The 16,666-nt window shown below is 44.4% G+C and overlaps 1 protein-coding gene across 4 annotated transcripts in view; it reads left to right on the top strand.

Annotated features, from left to right (window-relative positions):
• Positions 1–16,666, top strand: part of LOC119174088 (hydroxylysine kinase) — a 294,965-nt gene that overhangs the window by 270,179 nt on the left and 8,120 nt on the right. For all 4 annotated transcript variants that reach the window (XM_075896241.1, XM_037424888.2, XM_075896242.1 and 1 more), the window contains one exon: positions 14,072–14,337. In XM_075896241.1, the coding sequence (XP_075752356.1) occupies positions 14,072–14,337 (266 nt within the window). The remainder of the gene's footprint in view (positions 1–14,071; positions 14,338–16,666) is intronic.

Raw genomic sequence — 16,666 nt, forward strand, 5'->3', positions numbered from 1 at the left:
GCAATTTTCTTTATTCGCAAGTGCCCCATAGAACCTGCAAACTTGGAAGTAGAGTAAGTTTTCAGAACATGTGGGTCCCTTGCACAAACATCGCAAATATGAGTTTTTTAATACGGACTGCGCAAATCTACCGCGAAAAAGTCCATCTGAAGATATTTACGGTCAAGCATTAGATTTGCATCTCGTACACCTTGGCCCGACATTACCAAATGAGTGCGAAGTTAAACGAAAGCGCAAAACCATTTTTTTTCTTGCCACATGCAAACTTCGCCAACAGCGCGGCAGCCTTTTCTTCCGCAGAGTCACTGTATGAGACCATATTCCGTGAAGCCACTTGATTTCGAATCTTCATTCTACCATAAAAAGCAGCGCCGCAGTGCGGAGAAAAGTGCGGGCCACGCCCTCCTCTTTAAACACGCTCTCCCCGTGCAATTGGGATGGCTGGAGAGAAAGCCGCCACGCGCCCGCCATTTCGGAGGCCATGAGTAGCCACGCCTACTTTTCGCAATGTTCGTTAGATGGCGCTGCCCTGTTGCAGTAGCTTAAAATCTTTGTAGCACTCATTTTATTGTACGGTCTTATTTAAACATTTATTGGTTTGTGCGTGTGTGTGTTCGATTTTTTGTTTTTTTGTTGTTGCTTTTTTCTATAGCCACCCCATGGGGGAAGTGCACGTACATTGAAGACGCAAATTTTCGTACTAGAGCTCAGACTTTCACTCTTTTGTAGGGCAGGGCTCGAGTTGTGTATTTATCGAGTCAGACAAGTCAAAGGGACAATTGGTGTCCGCAAGACATGGTTAAAAAAACTGTAAAGTGTTCAGATTGCAGGGTGGGTTTGAAAGTGGACCCAAGTGTAGAAGCAGATAGAGCAGAGGCTGACGCGAAGAGTAGGCAATGTTAGGTCGAGGATAAAATGGAGAAAATAATTGTTGCCCAGAGTGAACTGTTGATGAAAATCACCGAGCTGGAGACTGCGTTGGTGACAGAGCAAAAGGAAACGAGGGCAATGGGAGAAATGCTGAAGTCCGCCGAGGAAGTACTAGCCAAGGTGAACAGAGGAGCGGCCTACGGAGAGAACAGTAGGGAACCGGCAACTAGAACAGCGGAGAAGAAAGAGCAAGCAAGTTTGGAAAAAACAGGTTCAGCCAGTTCAATTGTCGCAAGGCCCAGCTTCAGCAAAGTAGTGGTGGGGCTGGGAGGGGACAAAGCAGCCGGCGTCACAGCTGAAAGCAACCCCCAGGTGCAGGACGCTCCAGCTGAAAAGTCACAGCATGTCATAATCACCGGGGACTCGAATTTAAATCGATGCACAGAACCAATCAAAGAGAGGGTAAGATGTGACAAGAGGGTTGCAGTAGGGGCGTTCCCAGGACGCAAGCTGGAAGCAGTCATGAGACAGGTTAGCGCAAAACTCAAAACTACAGCTGATATACGAAACCTCGGGATAACTTCTGGCGGTTTAACCGATGTCTTAAATGAATATACAGCAGGACTAGCAACCACACTGACGAAAGGGGTCGATGACATGCGCGTCACTTCTCCTCAGGTACAGGTAGTGGTATGCACGATACCGGACGTACCGGTGCGTGACAGCAACCTGCAAAGAGTGGTTGTCAACACGAACCAAGAGATATGGCGGATGAGTCGAGAGAAAGCCTTTGAGGTGGTGGAACTGAACAGAGAGGTGCATAGGTGGGGTGGTTTTCAACGAGACAAAATTCACTTCGATGGGCGGCTAGGTCATGAGGTGGTTTGGCGACTTGCAGGACGCGAAGAAGCTTTTTTGGGGGGCACGCGGGCCCTTCGGAATGCAGGATAGCTAGTAACGAGGAAAACAACCAGGGAGACTGTTTGACAGGTGGTATGGACAAACACAATTCCAAAGTGGCACAGGTATCTAAGATAGTTAGAGTCCGGGGCAGAAATAGACATAGCCACGAGCGCCGAGCCCATTCAGACATAGGGTATATCAACATGTAGGGTGGCAGGAACAGGCTAAAGTGGGAAAAGATAGAAAAACGGCTAAGGGAGGAGAGACCGATGATATACGGTTTGGTAGATACACTTCTTAGGGACATGAAACAACATCCTAACAATCCGGACTACGTGTGGGAATATTGTAATAGAACAGAAGGCTACAGAAAGGGGGTGGTATTCGGGCATTCATTCATAAATGTGCAGACTGGCAAAGGGTCAAGCAGGAGTGCAAGGAACATTTATGGCTAAAAGGTAAAGTGGCAGGGCAAAGGACACTCCTTGGTTTGGTGTACTTGTGGACGGGAGCAAAGACCAGAGAGGAAAACCAGGCAATGGTAGAGTGTATAACAAAGGACATTGAGGAGTTAGGAGGAGAATGCGAGATAATTATACTAGGAGATGTGAATGCGTGCATAGAAGATATAGATGGGTGTACCGACCCAACACGCAAAATGTTCATGTATATGTGTGAAGGGCATGATTTGATCATTTGCAGCAGTACCGAGATGTGTGAAGGGCAAATAACATGGGAGCAAGCAAGGCTGCAGTCGACAATTGATTACTCACTGATGTCACATAGGATGTATGATAAGCTCAGGGGAATGAATGCACATAGATGAAGGTGGCTCTAGAAGTCTGGGTAGTAATCACAAACGTATCAAGCTAAGTTTTGGAAGAGCAGAGAAAGTGGGAAGGAGATAAGACGAACAACTACAGGAAATTTTTTTCAGAAAAGCAAGTAGAAATAGCTACTAAACAAATTGAGGAGGTAATCACTGAGGCTAATAAAACAGTGTGGACATACACGAATCTAATTAGATTGTTTGAGCTAGAGTTCGCTAAGGCACGTGACAAGTCACCCCGAAAAAGAAGACACAAACCCAAGAGTTGGTGGGATGAGGAAGATAGGAGAGCCATAGCAAAACGTCAGGAAGCTTCTAGGGAACAAAGACATGCTAAGCAGCGGGGTGAACCGACAGATGATTTTGAAAGAAAATGAGAAATCTTTCTAAGCTGTAGAAGGGATGCATCCCGTCTAATCAACGAAGAGATTAGAAGAAAGATAGCTCAGTGGCTGGCAGAAGTACATAAAAAAGATAGAAAGGCAGCTGCGCAATTTTAGAACCATCTAAACTCCCTAAGAAAGGAGACGAGCCTAGAGAAGGGGTTTTTACCTACAGCTCAATGTGCTAGGCTAGAAAGAAACGAAGCTATTGAATATATATGAACAAAAGTGACAGAAAAAATTCAACAAAATGCACCACAATAGACAAGGATGAATCAAGTGGCGCAGTGGCTCCATTTTCACTACGAGAATGGGAAAGGGCTGAGAAGAGGGTTCCTAGTAGTACATAAACCGGCCCAGATGGCATTTCAATTATGCTGATAAAGCCATTAGGTCAGAAGTCTAAGCAGGCTTTGAAAGAGGCCATGAGCAAAATAATAATCCATGGTGAAGTCCCCGATGGATTGAAACTTAGCAGGATGGGCATGATCGATAAAAGAAAGGGGGACAAAGCTCACATAAACAACTACCGTCCATAACAGTGACATCTGTGGTCTACAGGCTGGCGATGCAGATTATAAAGGAAAGACTGCAGGCGTGGATAGAGGACGAAGTGGTGCTGGGGGACCTGCAGTATGGATTTCGTAAACACAGGAGGTGGAAAGACAATCTGTTCTCACTGACGCAGTGCATCAAAATAGCAGAAAAGGAACCAAGGCCCCTGTGGCGAGCATTTTTGGATATCAAGGGAGCGTACGATAGCGTGGTTAAAAAGAACTTGTGGAGAATACTGGACACACTAGATGTGGAAGATGGAGTCACTAATCTTTTAGCCCCGCAGGGGCGCCTGCGCAAGTAGGCGTTTGGTGTGTAGTGACACCACGGACCCGAGCTAACAGAGCAGTTGTTACTTCCTCCCACGCCTAGCCGTGCGTGGCTTTGCCGTGTTCGGGGAAAAGGGGATCCTGGGGGTTGAGCTGACGCTGGGTGATTGAACCTTTAAGGCCCCCCGGCAGAGGCAACACACCCCTTTTTCCCCGGCTTTAGGTAGACGGCAGCCCTGGGCTGACCCACCCAGGGGAAATCGGCAGTCGCCTTTTCCTATCTCTCTCTCTACCTACATCTTCGTCTTTATCTCTCACATTTTATCTGTTCTGTCATCTTCTCTCTTCCGTTTACTTCCAAATTTTCTGGCGGCAAGGGTTAACCCTGTGTAGTTACCCAACCTTGGGTAGTTATATTTGGTTATAGCGGCGATGCGTGGCTGGCGTCTCCAAGTGTTCCCAATTCAACCTTGTAGCATCCCCTTGTTGGGCTCGGTGGTGGGTGGCCACCATCGCCGCCGTACTGTACACAATCTGTATGGCCAACTTTTCCCCCCTTTCCCTGATCGCCACCCCAAAAGGTGGTGCACCGAAGAACCGTTTCTTTTTTCCAAACCGAAGCAGTCCTTTCCCAAGTTTTATGTCGTCCATAGCCAAACAGAGAACAAAACAGTCCGAGCAATTTTACCTTTTCTTGTCTCGAAAACACTCAGCAATTGACCCAGGATACCATGTATTTATTTATTTATTTATTTATTTATTTATTTATTTATTTTACCCTAAGGGCCAAATGGCATTACAGAGGGGGGTGGGTTATTTACAATAAAATATTGAATTTAACAAAAAAAAGCAGTGAATACGGTTAAATCGTACAAATAAATTTGGAAGAGCACAATGTTTGTTAATATGCTGTATAATAATACATGTTAGGTAATACAACAACAAGCCTAAATATACAATGTTAGCTGTTGCAACAAAACACAAAAAAAAGAACTTATTACACAATGTTAGCTAAAGCATCACGGAACAAATTGTTATCAGTAATAGCAACAATGTCACCGGGAAGTCTGTTCCACTCCTTTGATGTGCGAGGCAAAAAAGAATTGAAAAAAGTTTTTGTGTTGCATGAAGGGATGCCTACTTTGTGATGGTGGTCAATGCGGTGGGAAATGTGCTGTGGGCGAAGTAGTAGTTGGGCATGCAAGATGGGATGATGGTAGATCTTGTGAAATAGAGTTAGACGGGAGACTTTTCTGCGAGATGCTAAGGAAGGAAGTGCAAGTGAAGTTTTCATGGTTGAAATGCTAGCGGTTCTGTTATAATTGGACAATATAAAACGAACGGAGTTATTCTGAACAAGTTCAAGGGAAGTTACCAGGTTATTATAGGTAGGGTCCCACACGGTTGTAGCATATTCTAGTTTAGAGCGTATTAGTGTTTTATAAAGTAGCAGTTTTAAACCATGTGGAGCGTTAAAAAAGTTACGTCGTAAATAGCCAAGCATGCGGTTAGCATTGATAATGATGTATTCAATATGAGTTGTCCAGTTGAGGTTAGTTGTTATGTGAACTCCAAGATACTTATAAGAGTTAACAGAATCCAAAGGAATGTTATTAAGATAGTAAATAGGTGAAGTAGTGCAACTTCTTGATACACGCATGATTTTACACTTTTTAATGTTTAGGTCCATTAGCCATTTATCACACCAGTTAGATATAGCGTTAAGGTCAGACTGCAATATATTAATGTCATTATCGGTAGTAATTTCTCGAAAAATAACACAGTCGTCAGCAAATAGATGAATTTTTGATGATACAACTGATGACAGGTCATTAATATAAATGAGAAACAACAAGGGACCTAAGACGGACCCTTGCGGAACGCCAGAATGAACTTCGCGAAATGGAGAATTATGACAGTTGGCAGTAACGAATTGTGATCTGTTAGTGAGAAAGCATTCAATCCACATTAGTAGGTTACCGTCAAGGTTTAGTTGGTGTAGTTTGTAAAGTAGAAGTCTATGGCAAACCTTGTCAAAAGCTTTTGAAAAATCTAAAAAAATACAGTCAGCATGGGATGATTTATCAAGGATCTGATGTAAGTGATGAGTGAATGATATTAGCTGTGTTTCACATGAATATGTTTTACGGAAGCCATGTTGTGCTGACGTGAAAAATGAATTTGATTCTAAAAAATTGACTATGTTTGTAAATATTATATGCTCGAGCATTTTACAACAAATACTGGTTAAAGAAATGGGACGATAATTATTCGAAGAGTGTTTATTACCAGATTTATGGAGTGGAACGACTTTTCCGATTTTCCATTGACTAGGAATAGTAGAAGTATCTAGTGACTGTTGAAAAATTTTAGTAACTATAATGGAACTATAAGCGCTAGTATTTTTTAAAAATTTTGTGTTAATACCATCATAACCAGGAGATGAATCGTTCTTAAGTGATTCAATGAGACGTACAACTCCAAGAGTTTCGATAATCACGGATGACATGGGTGAATAATTGTGCAAGGTTGCGCTAGGTAAATCATTATGGCTATCTACGGAGAAGTTTTGGATAAAAGAATCGTTGAGAACAGAAGCGCAAAGGGCTTCACTAATTTCGTTACCGGATGAATCGATCAAGGAAATATGATTGTCAGATAGGGGGTTAATAACTCGCCAGAATTTTTTTGCATTTGTTTGTAACATAGACGGCAGGACTTGAGTGAGGAAGTTGTCTTTAGCGGATTTTAGTGCAGATATGTAGATGGATGATGCAGATTTGTAGGCAGCCCAGCGTGGGTGGTTAGTGGGTAAACATCTTGCTGCACGATAAAAACGTTTCTTTCGGTTAGATAAGCGTTTGATGTACGCGTTGTACCATGGCGCACGTGCGTTAGTTGTGATAGTACGGCAAGGGATATACTTATTGGTTAGTTGTTCAACTTCATCTGCAAACATATCCCAGTTACACTGCACTGAACGGGTATCAAAACTGCTTAGAAATATGTCTAGAAAAGTTGCTAGTTCACTGTTTATCTTGTCAAAGTTGGCTTTTTTATAGTCCCGTATCTTTTTCTTTTTTTTATCTCTATTAGGACAGGGTGCATTAAATGAAAATGAAAGTAAAGAATGGTCACTGATACCTGGTGCGTAGGTTATAGCGGTAACAAAGTCTGGTCGGTTTGTTAGTATCAGATCAAGAATGCTAGCACTGTTAGTAGTTGCCCTAGTCGGTAAGGCCACTACTTGCGTCAGGGAAAACGTTGAACATAGGTTAATGAATTCATTTGGTTGCGGCGAAGACGGTAAAGAGTAGGGTGCGTATGCGTTCCACATTATACTAGGAAAGTTAAAATCTCCGAGGAGAAACAGGGGATGTGATGGAAATCGTGTGCAAACTATATTAATTGCGTCGTGAAGTTCATCGACAAATGTTGAAGGTGAAGAGGGAGAACGATAGCATACACCTAATATTATCTTATGGTGACCAATGGTTACTATAGCCCAGACTAGCTCTAGTTCAGTGTTAATATGAATACAGGAAGAAGGAGTGTCTTTTGAGACTGCCAGAAGAACGCCGCCTCCCCTGCGCACTGTCCGATCACAACGGTACATGTGAAAATTGGTTGCGTCATCAAAGATTTCTTGATCGCGGACATGCGCATGGAGCCAAGTTTCAGTCAATGCAACTATTTTTGCGCTACATGTATCAATAGCTGATGATAAAGAATTATATTTATTTAGTACACTTCTAACGTTAGAAAAAATGACAGATACCTGAAGATTTGATTTGTGGTCACCTCCCCTCGCGCAACCCTATGTAGTCGTGTTCACAGAAGAAGAAGCTCTCGCATTATTGACATAATTGGTACGTTTTTTCACCTCTAGAACTTTGTCGCACTCGGGAAAATACATGTAACATTTGTTATTTAGTAGTAACTTGTTGTAACGCAGCTTAAGTGGTGAAGAACCGGCCTGAGCTTTCCCAAAGTCAATAAGTTTTTTTCGTGCCTGCCTCGTTGCCACAGAGAAATCTTCGCTTACTGAAATATTCTTATCTTTTAGTTGATTGCGCAGTGACAGCACTTTCTCTTTCGTTTTGAAGTCAGTGAACTTGGCGACGATGGGACGGCACTTAGTGGGTGAAGGGTTACCCAAACGGTGCACCCTTTGAAATGACTCGCAGGAAAAACTGTCAAGAATAGCAGAAATAGAATTCGTCAATTTCGCCTCGGTTTCTTGCCACGTTTCTCTAGAGTCTGGAACACCATGAAAGATTAAATTGTCCCTTCTGGACCTGTCTTCTAGCTCGGTTAGTCTAGATTGCACGTGGTTATTCTCGTCGGTTAGTTCTTCTACGGCTTTTTGCACACTTGCTAATTCTTCAGTCATAGTATCCAGTTTGATCGATTTTTCTTCCAATTCGTCAAGCCGCTTCCGGATACCAGTAATTTCAACGTGAATGTTTTTTTGTCCGGCTTTAATTGCTTTTACATCAATAGCAAGCTCAGACTGACACTGTGAGCTCTGTAACGAACGCGAGTGCACGTCTTTCAACATATGGAATAAGACATTCATTTGTTCGGCAGGGTTTTCGGGTAACTCATGAAATTCTTGTTGTGTTGTGGCACGGGTATTGGGTCCAGGGTTAGTCTCAATGTCGCCGGAACAAAGCAAGGTGTGAGCCATTGAATAACATTCACACAGAGTCTCGCACAACACCCGTGGGCACGGGAACAGCAGTAGACAGCGGTTGTCAGATTTTTTAGCGTGTAGTAAAGGAGTACACACCTGCATGGTGAAGAAATAGCGGCTTAGAGCTGTGCAGAGACCACTGCTCTCGTGCCCACTGAAGGCGGTGTCCAGGTGTTGCTTCTTAAAACTGTCGGTGGCGATTGCTGCTGTCGTCGATGGGGCTGGTGGATACTCAAAGAGCACCCAAGGGGCGTCAGAGCTCGGCATGTGTTGATCGGCTACGCTGACGAGGTTCGTTGTCGGCAGCGGCGCACCTACATGCGCCAAGCCAGCAGAGCAAATTGATAACCACGGCAGGATGTTCGCAAAGAAGGCCTGCATGGTGAAGAAATAGCGGCTTAGAGCTGTGCAGAGACCACTGCTCTCGTGCCCACTGAAGGCGGTGTCCAGGTGTTGCTTCTTAAAACTGTCGGTGGCGATTGCTGCTGTCGTCGATGGGGCTGGTGGATACTCAAAGAGCACCCAAGGGGCGTCAGAGCTCGGCATGTGTTGATCGGCTACGCTGACGAGGTTCGTTGTCGGCAGCGGCGCACCTACATGCGCCAAGCCAGCAGAGCAAATTGATAACCACGGCAGGATGTTCGCAAAGAAGGCCTGCATGGTGAAGAAATAGCGGCTTAGAGCTGTGCAGAGACCACTGCTCTCGTGCCCACTCAAGTATTGAAGTTGGGAAGTGGCGACCTCCTTTTGGAGGTTCGTGACAAGCTCCAATACATTTTACCTAAACTGGTCGCGTTTGGGGATGTCCCATACTCAGTGGGCCCACACAGGTCAATGAATACAGCGCGCGGCGTGGTCTCTGATGACGACCTGCTTGGACTGTCCGAGAGTGAATTATCATAGGGCTGGCAAGACCAGAATGTAGTAAAAGTCTAAAGAATAATTGTACGATGAGACAAAAAGGAAACACCCACGAAACACATATTTATCACCTTTGGTACCAGTGACTTACCCGATTCAATTGAAACTGGCTACTGCTCCGTGTCAGGCCCTACGTGCCAAACGATCGCAGATGTTTCAAGTGCCAGTGCTTTGGACGTGGGTCACAAAGTTGCAGAGGGCTTAGAAGTGTGGCAGCTTGGGCTAGTTGGTATGGCATGACGATAGTAATAGCGTAAGAACAAAACGACGACGCAGAGACAAGAAGCGTCTTTCGTGTCCTTCTTGTCTCTGTGTCGTCGTTTTGTTCTCGCGCTGTAACTGTCGTCTTGCAGAGGGCGTAATACTTGCGGAAATTGTGCATCTAGCAAGCATGCATCAGATACCTGTAATTCAAACACATCATGTTGTGCGAACTGTGAAGGAGACCATGCTGCCTACTCGAGATCGTGCCAAATCTAGAAGAAAGAAAAACAAATCCTTGAGATTAAAGTGAAGTTCAATCTGTCCTTTCAAGAAGCACGTGAACGGTTCACCATCTATCAGTCCAGTCCCTCCTTCGCCGATGTGACGCGCCGGGGTGCCGCGACGCGTCTTTTCGTGCCTGCAAAAGTCACACAGAGTGAGACTGCGGGCGCCCCACAAGCGCTCCCGGCTGGAGCAGCCAGTACTTCTCCGCCACCGAACAAACAGGGCCAGCAGGCTCTCCAGTCTGCCGGACTTCGGACCACTGCTAGCGCAGTTAGGTCCAAAAGTTCTGGGATTGTGCCTGCCGAGCAGACATCATCCACCACCTCACAAGAGGCGATGGATACAAGTACGACTCCTCCGGCGCCCGAGACACCAAAGGGGAGGCGCAGCTCTTTGGAGCACACTAAAAAAGAAAAGGTGTTAAATGGGATATATTAAGGCTCAGTGAGGTTAGGAGGACAGATGAGTCCTATATGGTGCTACAGTTTGGGCACGTCCTTTGCTATCGGGGCTTGACAGACAGAAGAGAACTAGGAGTGGGGTTCCTAATTCACAGAAACATAGCTGGAAACACAGAGGAATACTATCGCATTATTGAAAGGGTGGTAGGTATCGTAATTAAACTGAATAAGAGATACAAGATGAAGGTGGTACAGTCTTACGCGCCTACATCCAGCCATGATGACGCTTCAGTTGAAAGCTTCTATGAAGACGTGGAGTCGGTAATGAGTAAGGTAAAAACATAGTATACAATACTGATGGCAGACTTTAATGCAAAGGTAGAAAAGACACAGGCTGGAGACCAGGCAGTAGGAGATTATGGCATCGGTACTAGAAACGCCAGAGGAGAGCTACTAGTAGAATTCGCAGAACGCAATAATTTACAGATTTTGAATACCTTCTACCCAAAAAGAGGAAACTGCAAGTGGACATGGAGCAGCCCTAATGTCGAAAATAAGAACGAAATAGACACCCAGGCATCGTGCAGGATGTGGAAGTGGTTGGCCAGGTACGATGCAGTGACCATAGAAGGGTACGGTCTCGAATTCGCCTAGACTTGAAGAAGGAACAACAGAAACTGATACGCAAGAAGCCAATCAATGAGCTAGCACTGAGAGGGAAAGTACAGGAATTCAGAGTCTCGCTTCAGGACAGGTGCTCGGCTCTAAGTCAGGAAACCAACCTTAGCATAGATACAATGAATGATAATCTGACGAGTATCATTACGGAGTGTGCAGTGGAAGTTGGAGACAGGGTAGTTAGACAAGACACTGGCAAGCTTTCCCAGGAAACAAAGAATCTCCTTAAGAAGCATCAAATCATGAAAGTCTCAAGTACAACAGACAAAATAGAACTGGCAGAGCTTTCGAAGTTGATTGTTAGGCGTAAGGTATCCGATGTAAGAAGGTATAACATGGAGAGAATTGAACACGCTCTGAAAAACGGAGGAAGCGTCAAAGCAGTGAAGAAGAAACTTGGGATAGGCAAAAATCGGATGTATACATTAAGGGACAAAGAAGGCCAAATAACTACTAATATGGATAGGATAGGTAAAATAGCGGAGGATTTTTACAGAGATCTGTACAGTAGCCGGGACAACCACGACTTTATTACTATAAAAACTAGCATTCCTGGTCTGACGTTCGGCAATGCGGTCTGTGCGTGAGATCAGAAGTTCAAGCAAGATTAGAAATTAAGCAACGTGGAATGGGTAGGCTTGCTTTAGGAGCTCACGGGAATACACCAAATCAGGGAGTACAAGGTGATGTGGGATGGACATCATCTGAGGGCAGGGGAACTAGCAGCAAGATAAAATTTGAGAAGAGATTAAGAGAAATGGGGGAGAAGCGTTGGGCTAGGAAGGTATTCAGGTACTTGTACATGTAGAATGTCGATAAAAAATGGAGGAAGCGAACCGGAAAATTGACTGGTAAATACTTAGAGAGCAGCAGGGGGCCAAACCAAAAAGAATTATCGATTAAGAAGAAGGTGAAGGAAGCTTCGCACTAGAGGTCTATCGAACTTTTAAGCAGGAAATTGCCAAGGAGAGGATCTATGAAAATACTCGGAGTAGTTCTCTACTGTTTGAGGCCAGGACGGGAGTATTACGAATGAAGACATATCGGGCCAAATACGAAGGGGTAGACCCGGTATGCAGTGCGTGTGGAGAGGAAGAGAAAACTGCTGAACACTTGATAATGTTCGGTGAAGGGCTTCACCCTATAGTTCAGGATGATGGCCCAGAGTTTTTCAAAACAATGAGGTTTAGGGACAGGGAGGGCAAAAAAGACTTTAAGCGGGTAGACTTAACTAGAAGGAGGTTATCTGATTGATGGCTAAAGTCAAGGCACGAGTGAAAATTAAACCCTTCAATGCAAAGTACCAGTCCTCAACCTCACAATTTAAAAGAAAAAAATAAATCTGGTTCTTGGTTCACTAACTAATACTTAGTGAACCACAACTAGATTTATTTATTATTTATTTATTATAATTTGTTATTATTTATTATTACGGCGTGGTGACGTGAGCCACCGCCCGATCTAAATGGCACAGCCATATCAATCCATCCATCCATCCATGTGGTTTAATTTGATAGGATGGAGGACGGCAAGACAGACAGATGAACGGCTGAGCTGAGAGCCCGCAAAGCATCGTCCCACTCATCATCATTCACTCGGTATATTTGCTGTGATTTTTTTTTCGTTTCTCCTAACCATATACAGTTTGTAAATGTTGGGATTGCCTTATACCGAAGGGCAATCTTAGCAGCGATGTCCTTGAATGTCTCCAGCGCATCCCCGAAAGTGCTGCGCTACTCCGTCATGACGTCTTCGCAGACAAAACTGCCTTGACATCTGTCGTGAGGTGAAGTTCTATTCTCAGTGCCTTCAAGCAGCCCCGCCCTATTAGGAATAGGCAGCGGCCGGAGGTGATGTAGAACAGATCGTCACGCACATGGTTGCCAAGCCACACGAACTCTACCAGGGTTCATGTGAAATGTGTGAGCTCGCCGGAATAGCTTTTCAACAGGACAATTGATGGTTTCAGGTGCACGGACTGGCACTTGCGGTGAAAGGTGTCCTCGGAGACAACCGACACACCTGAAGCCATGTCAAACTTCATCAGCAGTGAAATTTCATTCAAGGAACTTTGACACAAAAGGGCTGAGTGACCCCAGCTCCTTGCACTTTGCACACTTCGTACACTTGCGGCACATCGAACCGCTTTTTAGGTTCCGTCACACCCGGTGCCGTGCATGGCGTGCACAATTTTTTCATCCCAGACGGCGGTGCCTGGTGCTTGATATTCGCCTCACTATTCTTCCCCTTACACACACGAGGAAGATGGCCCTTGAGCTTATAGTTGTGGCATACAGTTTTCAGATGACGGCACTGCATCGCCAGATGCTCACCGACACAGTGAAAGCACACAACGAATGCTGCTTTCCACCTCGGCTTCGACGAACCACGTGACAGAACGCAATCGGTGCAACGAATGACACTGGCGCTATCCTATCGAAAGCGCGCGCGAATCCTTGCTCGTCGCCTTCATCACAGTGATGGTTTTTTTTGCCACGTTTAGCGTCGATCCGGCTGCTCGAACTGTCGTCTCTGCACAGCTTCATCGTTAATGCCTGCCTCGATGCGGTCACGCCGCATTGTGTCATGAAAGGTGCCAAACCCGCAGTCGTCAGCGAGATTGTTCAAAGACAAGTAGTCCACATCCGTTTCACCTGCCTGTCGTGTTCTTGAGGTCAACGTGGATGTAGCAACGACTTAATTGCGACAGTTTTCACGAGAAATGCTTTCCAAAATAATCAAGAATGGTCGTCAAACTTGCCTAGCGTGGCTTTACAGGCGCCAGTAAGTTACGAAGCAGGCTGTGTGTGGCCGGGCCACAAGACTTCGGCTCATGTGGCAGCCCGGTGTTCTATCACAGAGCCGTTATTGTGCTTGAATCTGCTTTGCACACTAATCGTATGCCGGCTTCATGTCGGTTTATGAATCTCGTGAACGTGTGGTCTTTCTCTTAAACAGGAAACATTCAAAAGCCATTCAAACACTGCAGCAATTTTTTGCCATTATTGTTGAACAGTGTCGGACGCTATAGGTTGAGACTTTGTGATGCATGATCAATTTATAACTCTTCTACGCAGCTGTTCTTCACGGCGACTTGAACGAAAACAACGTGCTGACGAGCCCAATGGGCGACAACGAGAACGAAGATGACGAAGTGTATGGGGTGCTGGACTGGGGTGACGTTCATGGTGGTGCACGGGTGATGGACCTGGCCGTGCTGCTTACGTACGTGCTTATGGCGCCCTCTTCTCTCGACCGATCGTCCGAAGAGAACGCCGGATTAGCACTCACCGGATATCTACAGCACGTGCCTGATGAGGCGGCGAACCTGCCCTTGTTAAAGGCGAGCCTAAAAATGTTTGGCACATGAGTGCATATGACTTTTTTTGCAGTCTATCAGTGGCAATTACCTACTGACTCGTTGTGACTTACGTGTAACAAATTCCCTGTTACGTCACTGCCAGTTGATTGGGGCCACAAGTAGAGACGTATACTTTTTGTGGTCTTCCAGACCACACTGTCTAGTGCCGGCCGGATCGCCGTTCGGTAGACTTGAAAGAAGCCGGATTTCAAGGTCTAAATACCCAAAGTAGTCGAGTCATTTCATGTCATCGCCAAACTCGTAGCAAAACTGCACAAAAGCGGTATAGTGACTAGTTTGTGTTATTACACATAAATGTGTTTTGAAATGTGCAAAAACATTGAAATAACATGGTATTTCTCCCTTTTTTGTCAAGCCACAGGTGCAAATAGCGGTTTTTTATCTATCTATCTTTCTATCTATCTATCTATCTATCTATCTATTTATCTATCTATTTATCTATTTATTTATCTATCTATATATTTATCTATTTATCTATCTATCTGTTTATTTATGTGTTTGTGTATTTATTTGTGTACTATGTGTACTATAAGGCCAAGAGCCTTACAAAGCGGTGTAGACCAAGCACAAACAAAATGGTAACAAAATACTAAGTGCGGTCAGCATAAAAAAATGATCAGTCTTTTTACAGACCAGTACTTGTCGAATTATGGCTGCGGCATCATGAACACGAAGATTACCAAGTACGAAAGTGTTTCCACTCGTTTCTGCCGCCAAAATGGAATACGTACCTCGTAGCAATAACTAAAGCGACGAGACACACAGGGCAGTGATAGAATAAACTTGTCATGAAGGGTGCTAGCATGTACGTATACTATAAACTAAGGTGAAACTGCAAGAACTTCGATGCATCGTTACAGACAAAAGAGCTGGATTTCATGACTTATTACTGCAACGCGATTTCGTTACAGAGAGTATCGCATCCTTTCTCTATACATTGCGTGGTATGCGAACATTTAAATATTGATAATAAGTGACATGCTGAAGAGGTAAATAGCCAGACTGCTAGTGCCTCGGGCGACACTGATAATTTTTGGTTTTTGATTAGTAGTTCCACAAACATTTTTGAGACCCAGGTGGAAGAAAGACTATACACGAATGGTCAGTATAGATGCGTAAGTTCACTGCGCCAGCATATACTTATGATAGATAAAGTTCTTGACGTAGTAATCATGAAAAAACACCCAACACGCTTGTGGAAACATTAGGTGCTTGTTGAAATTTAATTAACTGACGCAAATACTCGAACACGGATGGAGTACACAGGACGCAGACATTTAGTGTGCTTTTCCTTGAAGCCACACCTCGAAATTGATTATTAGACTTACTACGATAAAAGACGAGCTTCAAATTTTTGTGGACCTTTGTTGTCCGCCATGCTCACTCGAGAAGCCGCATGGCGCTTTAACAATCAGAAATCGACTTCAGAGGACCTTGATCACCTTCAGCCCAGATATTGTGCTCTGCCAGTGTTATCTTAGTGGAACACTGTGAAGATGAATGAACACTAGTTCTAATCGCGAGACGACTTGAATCGTCTGGTATCTGATTTTAGATCACACGGGCTTAAATGTGTGCATCTAAACTCCAGGTCTATCTGCAATAATACATTGCTATTGGAAGACTTTTTCAGTCAATTTTGTTTTCACTTTTCGGTTATCATGTTCAGAGAAACATGAAGCACGTATACGAATGTGACGTTTTCAGGGTGAAAGGCTATAGCACAAATAATTTGAACTGACCTTTTGGTCGCTGGGTTGGTGTTGCTCTACTAACTCAAAAATAAATTGACTGTGAACTAGTAGATGCGTTCAGTTTCACGTCACCTTGTTACGAAGTGCTGACATTGTTTGCAGATAAAATACTCTACTCATGCTACCAGCCGCTATGGGGACATATCCCTGCATTCTTTGGATTTTATGAACGTTTTCTTTCGTAGTTGTAGACAGCAGGTGCATGTTGATTGCTGCAGGTGATTATAACATTGGTATGGGGGTGATTACTCCAGAGAGTGCTAATTTGAGAAATATATTATTGTCATAGGGGTTTGAAAGTGTTAATAATGATCCAACACGAATAACAACTCAATGTCAATCAGTGTTAGACCTATTCATAAAACTTTTCGTTATCTCAGATTAAAGCCGGTGCCTTGCCATGTTTCATTAGTGACCACCTTCCTGTGTTTTTTTTCTGTTTAAATAATGCTGGTATACCCAAAAACAGCCCACCTGTGGAAAGCTTCTAGCAACCAATAACTGATACGGCTCTTAACGCATTTAGAAGGGAGCTG

Source organism: Rhipicephalus microplus, chromosome 5, assembly GCF_043290135.1.
Source record: "Rhipicephalus microplus isolate Deutch F79 chromosome 5, USDA_Rmic, whole genome shotgun sequence".
NCBI lineage: Eukaryota > Metazoa > Arthropoda > Arachnida > Ixodida > Ixodidae > Rhipicephalus > Rhipicephalus microplus.